At 38.4% G+C, this 16,438-nt stretch overlaps 2 protein-coding genes across 2 annotated transcripts in view; one reads left to right on the forward strand and one right to left on the reverse strand.

The window, feature by feature from the left end:
• The first annotated feature begins 522 nt into the window (after nt 1-522).
• Nucleotides 523-3,804, forward strand: LOC137287974 (uncharacterized). Its single transcript, XM_067820340.1, has 5 exons — nt 523-559; nt 1,752-1,877; nt 2,140-2,227; nt 2,537-2,670; nt 3,728-3,804. The coding sequence occupies exons 1-5, from the start codon at nt 523-525 to the stop codon at nt 3,802-3,804; spliced, it is 462 nt and encodes a 153-aa protein (XP_067676441.1).
• Nucleotides 3,805-4,304: 500 nt separating this feature from the next.
• The window catches only part of LOC137288075 (serine/threonine-protein kinase 40-like), a 30,860-nt gene continuing 18,726 nt past the window's right edge, over nt 4,305-16,438 (reverse strand). Inside the window, exons 4-9 of the mRNA XM_067820450.1 lie at nt 13,585-13,719; nt 10,651-10,887; nt 8,518-8,686; nt 7,850-7,994; nt 7,103-7,222; nt 4,305-5,484 (exon numbers count right to left, since the gene is read on the reverse strand). Coding sequence (XP_067676551.1) covers nt 5,202-5,484; nt 7,103-7,222; nt 7,850-7,994; nt 8,518-8,686; nt 10,651-10,887; nt 13,585-13,719 — 1,089 coding nt within the window. The 3' untranslated portion in view covers nt 4,305-5,201. The remainder of the gene's footprint in view (nt 5,485-7,102; nt 7,223-7,849; nt 7,995-8,517; nt 8,687-10,650; nt 10,888-13,584; nt 13,720-16,438) is intronic.

Here is a 16,438-nt window from a genome sequence, read left to right on the forward strand (position 1 = left end):
GTGTGTGTGTGTGTGTGTGTGTGTGTGTGTGTGTATGCAGCGGTGCGCACCTCCCCTTTTATCCAGACCTGAAATGTTTGTTAAATGTTTGGCAATTGAAACTCGGATGAAATGAAGTGTGACCCCCTCGTGCTCCGTTTAATGATAATTGCATTTGTGATGATATTTTATCTTACATTTTTTCTCCTGTTTTCCATATTGTAATCCTGGCGGAATATCCACGTAATGCTTTCGATCACAAACTATAACGGGTTATATTTCTATCTATGTGTAGCCGTAAAAAATCCTTGTAATCCCATGCGTTTAGTGGGTTACCGCAAGGTACTTCGAGGAAAGTGCGTGACGGAAAAAACGATTGTGACGTTGAAATGCAAACTCCTCACAGCGCTGTTTGTGTCCCAGAAAATTACCATTACATTAATGTAATGCCGGTAGCAAGCGTCAAACGGAGTTTCAATCAAAACGAATTCGGCGCGAAGTTTGGCAGTTTGTGAATGTCTACTGGTATCGTCAGCCCATTACATGATGAACTTCATAACAGCAGTGATTGTAGCCTGCGGTAAGATATCAGAGTTGATCATTTGACTTCTTAATCATATATACTCACGTCTTATATAGTAGAACGTTTAATTTGTCGGCTAAAAAGTAAATCTAATGTCTGTTCTGATCTTATGCGAGTCAAAAGTAGGGCCCCAAAAGTAAATGACGTGAATGCGTGAATCCAAAAAATAGCGGCGATCTGCAACGTGCAACATTACGCTGGACTGTATACTGGTTAGTAATAAAATAAGTGTTTTATAGATAATAAATCTTGGTTTAACCAACTTTCATTTCATAATACGAATTGAGTACACAGGTCTACAGAATAGGTGAGAACATTGAGAACACGCGAAACCAATTATACGAATTGGTTTCAGATTGTAAATGAGAGAAAAATGCCCAATAATATACCTGCCTACTATTACTCCTTTTGGTTTGTTTGATAAATAGGTCAATACACATCATTTTCAGTGCCGTTTCTGAGAAGGGAATTTGTCATAATGCGTTGGCTTCGAGGGTTCTTTGTCCCAAGTTCCATTTTATAATCATGTTATGGAATTTTATAATTTAGATAAAGTTCGTACCACTGGAACACTGAGTAATATTCATTGAATTAGTTCATTATGCAGTGTTAGATTTGGGTGAAATTTTCAGTGGGTCCAAATTGATGAAAATAATGTTTCTGGACCCCCTCCAATGTTAAATAAATGGGCAGGTGTAAAATTGAGGGGTTCCTCAATGAATTTGATGAGTCAAAACACTCCAAAACCCTCTCTTGAGCCAACACTGATTATGCAAATAACGGGCAGATACCGCGTTTTGATAAAGGGGAGGTGCACTCTTAATTTTCACAGGAGTTTCAATAGTCACATTTCAAAATTTCAGGACAAAAGACGACTGGGGAGGTGCACCCTTGCACCCCCTCTGGATACACTCATGAATATCTTTGCTTCGAAAAGGAATTTTTAAGAAATGTAGATGGAGAAAGGTCAAGCTGACAGTATATTGTTTATTGGTGTGCAAGAGTACCAATATCCCTTTTAACAAATTTTCACAACAGAATGGACAAGTGTGGGACAAGGAAACTTTGTGTTATTTTATGTGGGAATGAAAATTTTGGATTTGTTCAAGATGGTAACCCCAGAAAAAATATGGACAGGTTTATTACCCCAATTGTTCATGAGTGACATTGTCCTGTACTTAATCTACAGTGGCGGCTGTATGGATCATCCCAATGGCAGAGGGTGATTGTAACATGGCAGCCTGTACAGCGCCACCCAGTATCGTGAACAGCACATCAAATGACACAAGCGCTTTAGTAAGTAACTTAGATCAGTAAATTATGTTTTCTCAGCAACACCCGAGGCACCTCTCTATTAGGAAATGAAAATAAAGTCCATTTCCTCTGTCTTGAGTGTAAACATTTTAAGGCAGTGTCTTGTGTCCAAACTGAAAGTAGAAAATCTTGAAGTCTGCGGAGTCTATCGCCAGTTAAATCACTTGAATTTTCACAAGAAACGTGAACACTTGAGAGCTTCCTTTTACAGCCAACACCATGCAGTGTGCTAATCTTATGAGTCCACCAGAAAACTTGCTCAGACCTGGCAGCAGAAGCAGCATTGATAGTAGCAGCAACAGTGATCATAGCAGCAGCAGCAACAACAGCAACAGCAGTAACAGGAACAGGGTTCCACAGCTTCAAATATTCCATCAATAAACCTCCTCTAACAGCTTGCTCAGTTGCTATTCTTTCACTCTTCCTTGTGCACAAATATTACTGAACATTTTCAGCTTACATTTGATATTTAGAAAAATAATGGTATTGCCTTGCCTGCCTTCAGTTTCTCACCCATGTGTGATTAGCACCATTGTAAACTGGATTTTCTAGCATTGTTTGTTTAATTTCCTATTTCCTGGTGAGATACCAAACCTCAGTGCCCCTGCTTGACATGCCTTTGCAGTTCATATCTGTCACATGCAGTTCTCTCTGTTCTAGGCAGCAGAACGCCTACCATAGATGTCTGAAGAATGAAGCATCAACATGTAATACATTTGCCCAAATTGTCTTCAACATTGCCATCACTGCTGTAGAAACTGTAATTCAGAATCTCGACGGCTGTGAACTTACAAGTACGTTATTCACCATTGTTATGTACAGACTGATGTTTAGGGATGTAAGTAGCTTACAAACATGCCCTTCTAGTGTGAGAGTGACCAAACTGATTAGATGGGTAATCTGATCAGAATATGTTAGTTGTTGAGTGCCATCGCACCCTGACCATATGGATTGTTGCTGGTTATCAAGCACCGAATTGTTTGGTCCCTCTTGATTACCAAAGGTCTCTGTGAGGATACAAGAAGATTGAATATTGACTAAAGAACCAAACAAACAAGAACTGATTTTGAGGGATTGTATTTACTTTTTAAAATGCATTGTATGTAAAGTATGCTGTCTTGTCAGTTAATTAAAATGGAAATATTCAGTGTGAATGAGTCATAGATGTAATCACACCACAGATGCAATCACAAAATTTAATATATTATATTTTATTATTCAATATACATGTACTGGTTCTACTACACACACCCCCAAATTACAATACATATCATTTCATAGGTGTATTGTGATATACTGGTTGGTGCTGTCCTGATATTTTATTATTCATACGCCACTGTAGGGGTGTTCTGATGATTGAAAATACTTGAAAATTGATTGGAAGAAGGATTAAAAATATATATCAATTGTAAAAAGCATTTTTTCTGGACCTACCTCTATCCTCTGCTGCCTTGAGGCCAAGGACATGGATATTGGATATTCTCTCTCACTCCCCCTCCTCCCCCCTGCCGTGCGACCTCTGAAAGTTACCTGCCCATAACAATAATTCAATAGTCTGAAATCAGAATGTACACACAGGTTTCACCATTAATCTGCAACTATGATGATCATTTTTATCAAGTCATAATCTTGCATAATTAAAAGTGTGTTACAGCTTAAAAAGTTGGGGAGAGTAATATATTGACAAAATGATCATGATCAAGTTCACTAACCAGCAGGGCTAGTGACTGGAGATTTATTGACATGGCAGGATATTTACTACCACAGGCTTGCAGGCCTGTTAGCTATTTCGCACACTGCACATCCTTTCTTGTATCTTATCTTCATCACTTTAGATGTTTTTTGTTTCAGGTGGTGCCTCAATGGCTACTTACTCAGTGATGCTGTCCATGGTGTATGTGACAATCTCTTTGGTGGTCTGGCATTAATAACACAGTGTTTCCATCATCCGAAGACTATGCATCACGGCTCAGGCACAAGGTGTTGGAACAACATATCCTGATATCTCACACTGTTCAAAGAATCTTACTCTGTTTAAATAACCATACTGTATAAAGAAACCTAATCTTGAAGGGTTAGGGTAAGTAAAGAGTTGCTATTTATTAGGCAGGTTATTATTACCCAAACATCACTGTTTTTATACCATAATAGTATTGATACTGCTTGTTTGCTGAATTTTCTCAACAAATCAAAAGCCTGTGATTTAATAGTTACAAAATATATACCTTGATGTATTGTTTTTTGCATAAAAAGTGATAATCTATTTGTTTTCCAATTGCAGTTACTGTTAATAAAATATTTCAAATGTTAATGCAGTGTTCAGGGTGGTGTTTCAAAGTAGCATGACATTGGATCCTGTAAGTTTCAGACTTCTGTCTGACCCACTGAAAATTCACAGGACTCACAGAATAAAGTTAAACAAACATTTTAGATTGACATTTCTTATAATTGGCATTGAAATTATTAACATATGATAACAAACATAAGATTTCTAAACAGCAAACAAGCGTCACATGCCGCAAATAACAACTTCACACAAAGACATTTTGACTCTCTTGGGATATATTCAGTCAGACACTAGGGCTGGCGGGTTGGTGATTTCTGTCTGACCACTGGTGAATCTGCCAGATTTGTCAGAGGGTCAGACACTATTCCTGAATACTGTTAATGCTTTGCTTTATGCTGTTTTATGCTTGGAGAGAGCATTTCAGGTTAAATCTCCAACTCACTGTGCAGAAGTTGCTTCTAGTTTTACAAGCATCTTTGTTCTGAATTTCTGTAGTCCTGTAAACTAGATATTCCAGTTCACAGACCAGATCATGTACTGGCCTGCCAACAAATGACAATACACTGACATAGTTCACAGTATATTATATATTTTTTACTTACTATATACATCTGTACAAAAAGTATTTTTCAGAAAATGTCATGACTAAAAAAATCATATTGCTGATTGTTGATCATGCACATTACTTTACAGTGACCATGATTATCTCATGCAGAAATTCAGCACTTTGTTTGTGTGACATTGATGATTTCGTTACTTTCATGTAGCAGTTTTGGGATTTTAAATGTCCCCCCAAATCAGGATTATTTATGGATGTAAATATTGATGAGTTACACAACAGAATGTCACATCATATGTCTGCATTAAAAAAGATCCTGAACAAGTGTCTTCTGTGTGCTACTGACACAACAGACTTGGCCCTGATCCACAAAATGGTCTCAGCACAATGACAATGGTAAGCCAATGTTGGAGTATGTTCAACTTAGTACTAAGACTGCTTTGTGGAACTGTGCCTTGAAGATAAACCACACACATATATCACTTTGGGAGAAGATGTTGGTGAGCACGGAGTTCATCTGCGGTTAAAGGCATAGCATCAACATTCATTCTCCTCACTGAGGGCTGAGAATTGGTCGGCCTCTTCCTTACAACGTGTACCTTCTGAGCCTTGGCATCATTCTGGGAGTCCGACTGTAGCTGATGCAGCTTGACCTCGAGGTCACTAGGTTGAGTTATGACAGGTAGGGCAGGGGGGTGGTCCGGCTTGGAAGGTGGGTGTTCTGGTACTTGTTGATTTGGTCCACTGATAGACAGGGCTCTCCTTAAAAATCATTAAGTGAAATAAGTGGGTGTTCAACACATTGACAATCGCTGACTAGGATCGAATGCCTCACATGGTTAAGCCATTCCCTTGGAGCTTATAAGGAATCCAAGGTAGATAGGACTGTCCATGTACTAGAAAGGACAATCTTGATCAGGGTAATTTACAGAGGTGGAGGATTGAGGGTTTGGGCCGGTCTTTGAACTAGCATATTTTGCTAAAATCTTCTCCCTTTTTTTAACATTTAGAATTCACATTCTTTCATGACACTATACATAGCAGGGATGGCATGTTTCCTTGAAATACCCAGATTTAAATGCAAATCAATTGATCTTGAGATATGTCTAAATCTGGGGAGAAAATATTTAGGAAGTTGAGGTCCTGTTTATCAAGGGGAAGTACCCACATCTAAGTCTCTTGGGCTCTCAAAGTTTCGAGTTTCACAATAACTTCTCTTGATGTATTGTAACTTGTTGCAGTCCTCAGACTTTCTGCTGAAATCAATTTCATCTGTTGCCATCCCTGCCAAAGGTACAGATAAGCTGCGTAGCTAGGTAAATTATGCAAATATTTATTAAACAACTCAATTCCCATTATGCTTATTGCGTACACGAAAGCTTGAAGTTTTGTAAGTACATAAATGCATTTTAAAAAGCACAAAAATGTCAAATCTTTGCTTGCGCTCTGGTGGATAGATAAAATATGTAAGTAAAATTGATATTTAACACTTATCCTGACTCATGTTGTTTATGCTTGTCTTGTATGTGAATTATAGAGGAACACTTTAATTCCTTGTAGTTCCCTTTGAAGAGGATGTAAAAGTACACTCACCCATGAGTTGCCTTTCTTGCATACTTTTGCACAGAAGAAGACAAGCATAATAAGCATGAATCAGGATAAGGAAACATAACTGAAGTATACTGAGAAGTGCTATTTCTGGATATGAATTTGGCACTTGCAGTCTTTCTTATCATTTTGTACTGCAGATCAAATAAACATAAAAAGCACTAACACTTAAACTTCATTATATTTTCAAAATTAATTCCAAAGGGCAAAATACTCAATTGAGTTTGAGTGAGGTGAGAGTAATATATTTGGTTACTCAAGGAAGATTACGATACCCAGTTGGGATGAACACACTTGAGTACATAACTCAATGACCAAAAGCTTATCTGTACCTCTGCCGTCAATATATGAACATTACACATCAAACGTTTTAATTCAGAACTTTATCATTTTAAAATAAAAAGAACGTTCTTACGACTGTTGAGAATGGATTGATAATTCTACAACTAGATATTTAATCATGATAATTGTACAGGTAGGGATTGAATGTTGCCAGTAACACAAGGATGGCAATTGTTCATGAATCTGCAGATTTAAAAGAAAATCAGTCGATCTTTAGATTTGTCTAAATCCGGGAAGAAAATATTTAGGAGGTTTAAGTCCCACTTATCATCGTTAAGTACCCACATCTGTGTCTCCTGGGCTATCAAATTTCAGAATTTCACTGTACCTTCTTAGACACATTGTTTCAGCTCCCAGACCCCGGCTGATTTTCACCTGTTGCCATCCCTGATAAGAGCACAGTAGAGGTATGTCATGTAGCTGTACATACCATGTGGCAATGATTGTCCCGAGGTCATCCAGCACTTGTCCTGCGGTCATCCGAGTCTGCGGTTCCAGCACCAGTAATCTCTGGATCACAAGGACTGTGGCCTTGCTCACACGACCATCACTGGCAACAAACACAACATCAGGGGGCATAACTTTGTTGGAAGTCCAGTTTTAAGAATATTTACATTACATTTCCAGCAAACATAAAAAGTTGCCTGATGAGTGAATGAGTGAGTCGAGTTTTATGCCGTACACAGCAATGTTCCAGCTATATGGCGGCGGTCTGTGAATAATCCGAGTTTGGATCAGACAATTCAGTGATCAGCAATATGAGCATCAATCTGCGCAGTTGGGAACCAATGACGTGTCAACCAGGTCAGTGAGCCTCTTATGACAAGCATTGTTGTCTTTTATAGCAAGCATGCATATGGGTTGCTGAAGGCTTATTCTACCCCAGACCTTCATGGGTCATTTGCCTGATGATACATGGTAAGACGAAAATGCTTTTAATTATTTTAGGTTCAGACAGAATTAGCTTTGTTGCTGTGGTCTGTAAATAGACTGGACAATACAGTAATAAACAGAAAGAACACTGATCTATGCAACTGGGATACAATGACGTGTGTCAACCAATTCAGCTTGCCTGACTACCTGATCACGTTAGTCACCTCTTATGACAAGTATAGGTTTGCAATAACCTGTCATAAGTTCTAACTGGATCTTCATAAGTACCAGTCCAGGGACTCACTTTGGGATGCTGTACTCTGCAGACTTGATCTTCCTGAAGAGTTCTGTTGGCAGACTGTCGTAGAATGGGAACTGGCCGTACAACATGGTGAACAGCACTACCCCCAGGGCCCACATGTCACTTGGCTTGCCCAGGTAGGGCTTGCCTGAAAGGAGGAAAAACAGTTGTCACAGACAATACATGCATCAGTAAAAGTCAGATCAGATTGCAAGGGTACACAGGGCTTCATTAGGTGAATTCTTTCAAAATCTAAGGAGAAACAGAGAACATAGCTTGCCCTTTTCCCTATCACTCTGACGGATTACAACTTCAATTTCATAGCAAGTTCCAAATGTTTGTTAAGTTTGTTGTTAAAAATTGATTTAGCACAGGTTTGGTAGAATAACCGGGATAACACTAACAAGATTATAACATTTCTTCATTGTTCTCAGGTTTCTAAACAAACTTGTGACAGAGGACAACATGGACAGTCCTCATTAATGCTGGAAATGTGTAACAGTGAGTGAGTAAGTTGTTTTAGCAATACTTCAGCAAAATGGGCTGCACACTAAGTAACAGACCCATGAATAAAGTTCCTTTAAAGCAAAGAGTCAATGCTCTGGGCTAAAATGATAATAACCCAGCTGTTTGTTCACAAAAGACACACTATACTTTTTAACACAACATACCACTGAGTACATCAGGGCTAATGTAGGCAGGGCTGCCTCGTTGATCACGCAGGAGATCACTTTCTGACACCAGGTGTTTGCCGAGACAGAAGTTGGTGATGGTGATGCGGCGGGTCCGCATGTTGAGCATCATGTTACCTAGCTTCAGATCACGATGGACAATGTTCTTCTGCAATCCACAACATTCAACAGCATATAGCTGGGGTACTTCATACAACAACAAACAACATGTGTGCAGTGTTAAACTACACAGAAACAACATATATGATGCACTGCTTCAGTCAGCGTCCTACTACCTAGCGCAGTTACCGTTCACTCAAGTATTCGGTGAATCAAACCATATCCTATCATGAATTCAATCTGGTGTACACTCTTCTTAGAATCCTGATGAATCTTCTTGAGGGGTGAATTGCTTGTATTTGGGTGTCATATATCAAAGTGAGATATGCAAAATGATTTGTTGGTTGTTAATGTACACTCAGCAACACTGGAGTTATATGGCAGACGTCTGTAAATAATCAAGTCTGGACAGGGCATTCCAGTGATCAACAGCACGAGCATCGAACTACAAAATTAGGATACAATGACATGTATCAACCAAATTCAGCCAAACTAACCATCCGATCCCATTAGTGTCCTCTCATAACAAGCCTGGGTTACTGAAGACCAATTGTAACCCAGGTCTTCACAGGTCTATGCAAAATGAATATATACAAGCCACTTAGTCAACACATGCTTTGACAGTAAAGTGGTCACTGGTTATTGTTGTGACAGTCAATAGGGTCAAAACAGGTGAAAAATGATCTTGTAAATACTTTATGTAAAATAATAAATAATGTATCTACTGCTGATTTGTGATTGTAATCGTTACCCACTATTTGTGATATAATAAATAATGTATCTACTGCTGATTTGTGATTGTAATCGTTACCCACTATTTGTGATATAATAAATAATGTATCTACTGCTGATTTGTGATCGTAATCGTTACCCACTATTTGTGATATAATAAATAATGTATCTACTGCTGATTTGTGATCGTAATCGTTACCCACTATTTGTGATATAATAAATAATGTATCTACTGCTGATTTGTGATTGTAATCGTTACCCACTATTTGTGATATAATAAATAATGTATCTACTGCTGATTTGTGATTGTAATCGTTACCCACTATTTGTGATATAATAAATAATGTATCTACAGCTGATTTGTGATTGTAATCGTTACCCACTATTTGTGATATAATAAATAATGTATCTACTGCTGATTTGTGATTGTAATCGTTACCCACTATTTGTGATATAATAAATAATGTATCTACTGCTGATTTGTGATCGTAATCGTTACCCACTATTTGTGATATAATAAATAATGTATCTACTGCTGATTTGTGATCGTAATCGTTACCCACTATTTGTGATATAATAAATAATGTATCTACTGCTGATTTGTGATCGTAATCGTTACCCACTATTTGTGATATAATAAATAATGTATCTACTGCTGATTTGTGATCGTAATCGTTACCCACTATTTGTGATATAATAAATAATGTATCTACTGCTGATTTGTGATTGTAATCGTTACCCACTATTTGTGATATAATATTCACCTTAGAGTGGAATTGTTGCAGGCCTTTGCTCAACCCTGTGGGAGGACTAGAATACAACAGGCTCAACGCAGCCTCAGTGTGAGAAGTTACCCATAACATCAAGTGAACTGTCTGTTTCAGATTCTGGGGTCAGTGGAATAGCCTAGTGGTTAACGAGTTTGCTTGTCACTCGGGTTTGATTCCCCACATGGGAGTGAAGCCCATTTCTGGTGTGTTCCGCTGTGATATTGGTGGAATTTTGCTAAAAGTGGTGTAAAACTTAAGTCACTCACATTGTTTCAGACTAGTAGGTTTTATTGTGAAGGTTTTACAAATGTACCACTTTGACAAACCCATCATCACAGGTACAGATATGACAAGAAATATAATCTGTGCAAAAGGGAATTAGACCTATCAAGAAAGCTAAACGAGAGGAAGACAGTATGGAATACAAATGGCCAATGATGAAGGCTTTCACGATTCTATAGTAAGCTGACCAATCAGCAACCTGGTTTGTGTGAATCATGTCCAAACTGACCTTATGAAGACTGTCAACCACACGAACTATGTCGTAGAAGATGACAATGGCTTCCTTTTCAGAGAGCTTTTTTTCCTTAATGACATAGTGCTGGAGGTTGATGAGGTCTGCTGTCACGGTACTGAAGTCGTGAGGAATCAGACAGTCGAGGACCAGACACAGACGTTTCCGGCGTCGTCCTGTATACTCTACGAGACCGTTGTTGTCCACAGACTGGGTCTCCTCCAGACACTCATCCTGCAGGACAAGAGCAAGAGCAATGGGTAGTTGGAGGAAAAAGTGGAAGAACTGAGACTGAATGTAAATTAGTATTGAATTAGCTCACAGTGTATCTCACTTCTGGGATGAAAATTCATTTTCTCATCTAAATGTGAGTTTGGACCTTTGGTGATTATATCCAAACAAATCAGACAGGTGAAAATCATGTTTTCCTGAGTATCCAGGGAGGTGTCCATTGCACAAAAATGCAATGTTTTGGTGTAGATGCTACAGTTGTTATCAAGCAAGTATTGCAATAACAGAGATGACAACCTCTATGATTTTATCATTATCACTACAAATTTTAGTCTCAAACTATGCCAAAATGATGGTACTAGAATTTAAATTTCATGGTCAAACTAATAATTGTGATCCTTGAAAAGGAACAATTACGGATATTGTTAGTAATTATCAATAAAACTGCCTCTGGATTATGGTTGCCAGTTTCCTGTGGGTGACACAGATACAGAAAATGAAAGAGATTAAAAGGTTTCTTCTAAGTTATAGCTATCCCTAGTGGTATACCTAAATTTCTACATAGTTATCTCCCTTAGCTGTGACGTCACAGAAATGATCACCAAACACCCTCATAATGATAACTTCATCACATGTTCCAGAGGCAAACATCCAGACGATCCCAGTTCAATAGGAATATCCAATTTTGTAGCATCCATAGGAGGAGGTAATGTATTTGGATAAAGAGCGTGTAGCATTTCCATTTTTTCCTTCGAGGAACATACCGGAATACAGTCCTCCATCACTGACTCCATTGATGGTAAAATAACCAAAACCTCCTTCATAATTAAGTCTGGATTTGTCACTGGATAAGCCGTGTGTCCATCAGAATCCGAGAGGTCAAGGACTTACAGGATAATTGGCGGGTTGAATTCCTGGTTAACTGTAATTGAATTCCTGGTTAACTGTAATTGAATTCCTGGTTAACTGTAGCCGTAACTGAGTTTGAGTGTGCACCATCTGCTGCATTCACTGATGGGCAAGCAAATCCACACTGTGTGAGCGCTGTGGAATCCAGGTTGTCTGAGCAGCACAAGTGCCGATCACCTTAACCCCATTAACTGGATTTTGACCACGCCTGGCTACACCAAATCACCAAGAGACAATAGCCGGCTCAGGCTCAGGCATGCTGGCTTGGGAGCTGACCCGCAAGGGTTGACAGCCAGGGTCTGTGTCCCTCACACACAGCCTTAGCGTCTGATGCTGTGGGGATTGGTGCCCTGGTTTCAGGACGTGGGTGATATTGGACTGAACCGCACAGAGCACCACGCCACCCTACAGGGAATGAGTCATTTTGAGTTAAGGAGCCAGAGAAATCAAATTCCTTTGCAAGCCCATGATATTTTCGTCGTTACATAACTCATGAAGTCATGCAGCTGACAGCTGTGACAGCTGACAGATCAGCTTGACTAGGGGAAGAACTAGATCTAGATCTAGATTTTGATTATGTTCCGATTTCACTGATGAAGTAGAAGGTTGAGAGCTGACTTCTTATTTTTTTAAGAATCTTAATTAGAATCTGATAATTTCCATTTCTTCACACGATTACATGCTCTATCCATATTAATCCATTTCTCCATTGGTAAATCAGAACGGAGCTTCAGTTTCACAAAGGGCTCCCATAAAACTTGATGCATATAGACAATGTGAATGTAGGTCACCCATAAATTTTTTAAATTGTACACACTTATTTTGCGACATGGTGACGAAGTTACATTTGGCAGGAAAAATCCAAAAGGACATGAAAACTTCCTAATACATAAGTAATTATAAATAACACAACAAAACTAATCTAGTCACTATGTGACCAAATGCGATGTCTACTGACTGTATGTAAATAAGTCTGTAAGATGACTTGATCAAATAGTCTCTTCCACTCTGACACGTCTGTGCGTGACCATACAGAAAAAATTATGAGGGTGTGTGGCGATCATTGCTCTGACATCACAGCTAAGGGAGATAACTATGTAGAAAGTCAGGTATACCACTAGGGATAGCTATGACTTAGAAGAAAAATTATACTGTAATAATTTTCATTATGTATGTCTGTGTCACCCACAGGAAACTGGCAACTATAATCCAGAGGGAATGTTTATGACATAATTCTGCTATCTGCAACATTTGGGGTCGTCACCACTACAATAGATAAGCTGTCGGTCCAAACTTGTTTGTCTTCAACATACCTTATTCTAAAATGTCACAGGAGGAAGTCTAAACAATATTTTAAGCTCTGTCTCAGGGTTCTCACTTGTCTACCTTACAAAGTACTGACATTTCCTTAGAATTATCTGTATCATCATAATCATAACTTGCTGTTTGTTTCATTTTAACTCATCAGGCCATGCGTGTCAATAAAAACAAAGTGTTGAGGAAAGGTCAGTCTTTGTGACAACATAAAGTACACATTAAAAATTTCTTCTCACAAAATACAATAAATAAAAGTTTATTTAACAAAGAAGTTCAGAAGCTGGGAGGGAGAGGGGGAGGGCCTGTGCTGTGCGCTGACTGGGGCTCTCATGGGCTGTGGAAGGAAGGAAGGACAAGGAAGAAGGAAATGATCTTGACCCAGGGTCACGCTATCTCCTGAATGGAGATAAACTCTGTTAGATAACCAACTGCTTTAGATAAGTTGTGTTGTCAGGTTTAGGTAGGAGAGAATACCTTGAAGAGCCCGTGGTGGTGGACAACCCCGTCCTGCTGATGCAGCAGGGACAACAGGGAGTACTCCGTGTGCATCAACATCTTCCCCTGTCGGTCATCCTGGCTCTCCTTCTCAGGGTCCTCCATTGTCAGGATCTGGGAAATACAAACAATATCACGAACATAAAAATATCACCAGAGCTGAACCATGCATAAGGTGGATGACAGTCCTGGCATGTTATATTTGAGTGTGCAAATGCCACATATATATGCGGCAAATTAATTAGCTTCTCACAGCGAGAGCCGCATATTGGGGGTAATAAAAAGCACCTCTTATTCAGCGAGAGCCGCATATTGGGGGTTATGAAAAGCAACTCTCATTCAGCGAGAGCCGCGTATTGGGGGTTTTACATTTTAAACTCGAACATTACCTATCATTTCAATCAATTTAGCAGTAATGATCAAACATTAGCTTTTCTTACGAGAGAGATTACTTTCTGTGTTAATCAGAAGAACCATTAATGTGTTTTGATAACAATTGCTTGCAATGTCGGGGGCTTATACAGGCAAATGAACACATGTCTGCGAGAAAGGGGATTATGAGATGTTGTTACAGGAGGTACGTGTTTGTTACTCGTCATTGGGAGTGAATACTAAGATACTATGTTTGCACATTGATTGAATTAACGGTGACAAGGTTACGAAACCTTCTTCTAAATTAAATCATTCATTCATTCATTGTAATAGTTCATATAATGAATCGTAGACATAAATAGCACTACTGTATTACACTCTTGTTCGTGTAGATTTGAAATAAACCAAGTTACTAATTTAGACCTAATTCATTTGCGATCATTGATTTTTAAAGTTGGCAATAATACATAATCGAATATGAAGTGATAACTCTTGCATCTACTCATAATACACATATATAGTACACATAAACCGTACAAAGGTAACTGGGGTATTTTGTCAAGCTGTTTCATGCTTATTTGAAATGTGATTTTTCAATGCAATTTACATAAGCACTGTGTGAGAAACGTTTGTATTTGATCTCTGTAATTATCTTATCCTGTGTAATGATCACGTGTACCAGATCCATCGTCAATAAAAGGAGGAGAATATATCAGTTACGGAATTGATGCGTATAATCATTCAATCAGACAACACTAAATATATGAACACCTCTTTCAACCTCAAAATAACAGCCTCTGGTTGAATGCATGTCCAGGTAAACTTTTGTCCTGTGACAAGGGTAAAACAAACTTATGCGCTTTTACATCATTGGACAACCTGTTTTGTGGAGTCACGCCCATTGTCAATCTTCTGAACCTCGTTTGCTTTCAAAACAAATATAAGTATGCCCATCTTCATAAATATTTGGGGAGATTCAACTACAAGTGTATACATCACAATAAATCAGTATCGTGTTACTTTTTTTAATTCTATAATACGTGTACTTGAATTTTGATATTTATTCATAACAATGTGCAGATTATATTGAAATGTTCAGCAAGCCATTATGTTTGATGTACAAGTAGTGTGCGCAAAAAGTATACGCAAATAAATATTATCTCTACTCAATGATTGGATTGGGCTATCCGGGGTAAAAATAATCGGATTGTAGCGCTTTGAGCGCTTAGAAAAAAATTAACTCGTCAAAGTGCTTGTTAGGCCTACGTGTACATTTCAGGCATCCATACGATTATGTATGTTCACGATACACAAAGTTTTTCATGATAGCTAGAGTTGATAAAGCCGAAATCTAGCATATCAATTGGTCAACGATCTAACCAATAATCAATCTGTATCCAAGCTGTCAAGTGACCGAACGTACTCTTCAGAAATTTAGCCCACGCCCCATCACCTGTCATTTCCAGTGTGACAGGTATCTCATGATACGATTGGTCATAGATAACAAATCAGGGACTATATTGAACAGTTAAGATACAAAACGTCCTATTCGGGAACTTTGATGACGCCCATCCCATGACCCTTTGTCTTATGTATGTGCAAGGAATAGCATTATACAATATGTATGCATGTATGTTCGTATATTTTCTGCGTTAAATCTAGATGAACCAAAGCGACAAACTGAATCTGTTATATGTAAGTCACAGACTAGCTTATTAGTACTTCCCTTAAAATATTCAGTATACACAAGCAATGTATCAGCAAAAACGCTTCTTTCATAGATTATTATGCATGTGCGTAAATTCGTCTTTACTGCCATTGACATAGATGTTTTGAACAATTTAATCTCTCACAATGATATGAGAGGGACATCATTTGGTTTAAGTCTTACATACAATGAAACGGACTGGCAAACATCGAGACGTCAAATGCAGATGTTCAAGCTGTGATGTGTTTTTGTGCGTTGACTGTTTTGAGGCCTACCATAAAGACTTGTTCCAAGGACAATAACGCTTTATGCACTAGTTGTGTTGTACAAATGGTACAGTATACCATTCTTGTCAGTTGTTGGGCACAATGTGTGAAGCCCGCGCTATACTGCTGGAATATAGCTAAAATCGCTGTAAAACTAAATTCACTCATTCTTTTCAATTGTTGCATTTCAGTCGTTATTCTTTTACATTTCCAAAATACTAAGACATGTGTATTCACCATCTGAGAACGAATACACTCATCATAGTGTCAGTCTACTGCCATATGTCTTATGTGTTTCTTTCATACATCATTACAGTAACTGATGTTATGTTTACAATACACAAATTGTTACATGATAGTTTAATACAGCCGTAACACAACATAGCCATTGGTCAACGATAAAGCCAATAATCAATCTCTACCCTATCACTTTGAGTGTCCAAACGTGCTCTTCAGAAATTTAGGCCATGCCCTATCACCTTGCCCT

This window comes from Haliotis asinina, chromosome 6, assembly GCF_037392515.1.
Source record: "Haliotis asinina isolate JCU_RB_2024 chromosome 6, JCU_Hal_asi_v2, whole genome shotgun sequence".
Classification (NCBI taxonomy): Eukaryota; Metazoa; Mollusca; class Gastropoda; order Lepetellida; family Haliotidae; genus Haliotis; species Haliotis asinina.

What these genes read in the sequence shown, in the direction of transcription:
- LOC137287974 (XM_067820340.1), top strand. Translation starts at nt 523, where the DNA reads ATGATGAACTTCATAACAGCAGTGATTGTAGCCTGCG. An exon ending in AGCAGTGATTGTAGCCTGCG is followed by an intron (nt 560 to 1,751) that starts GTAAGATATCAG and finishes CTTAATCTACAG; the next exon opens with TGGCGGCTGTATGGATCATC. An exon ending in CGACGGCTGTGAACTTACAA is followed by an intron (nt 2,671 to 3,727) that starts GTACGTTATTCA and finishes TTTTTGTTTCAG; the next exon opens with GTGGTGCCTCAATGGCTACT.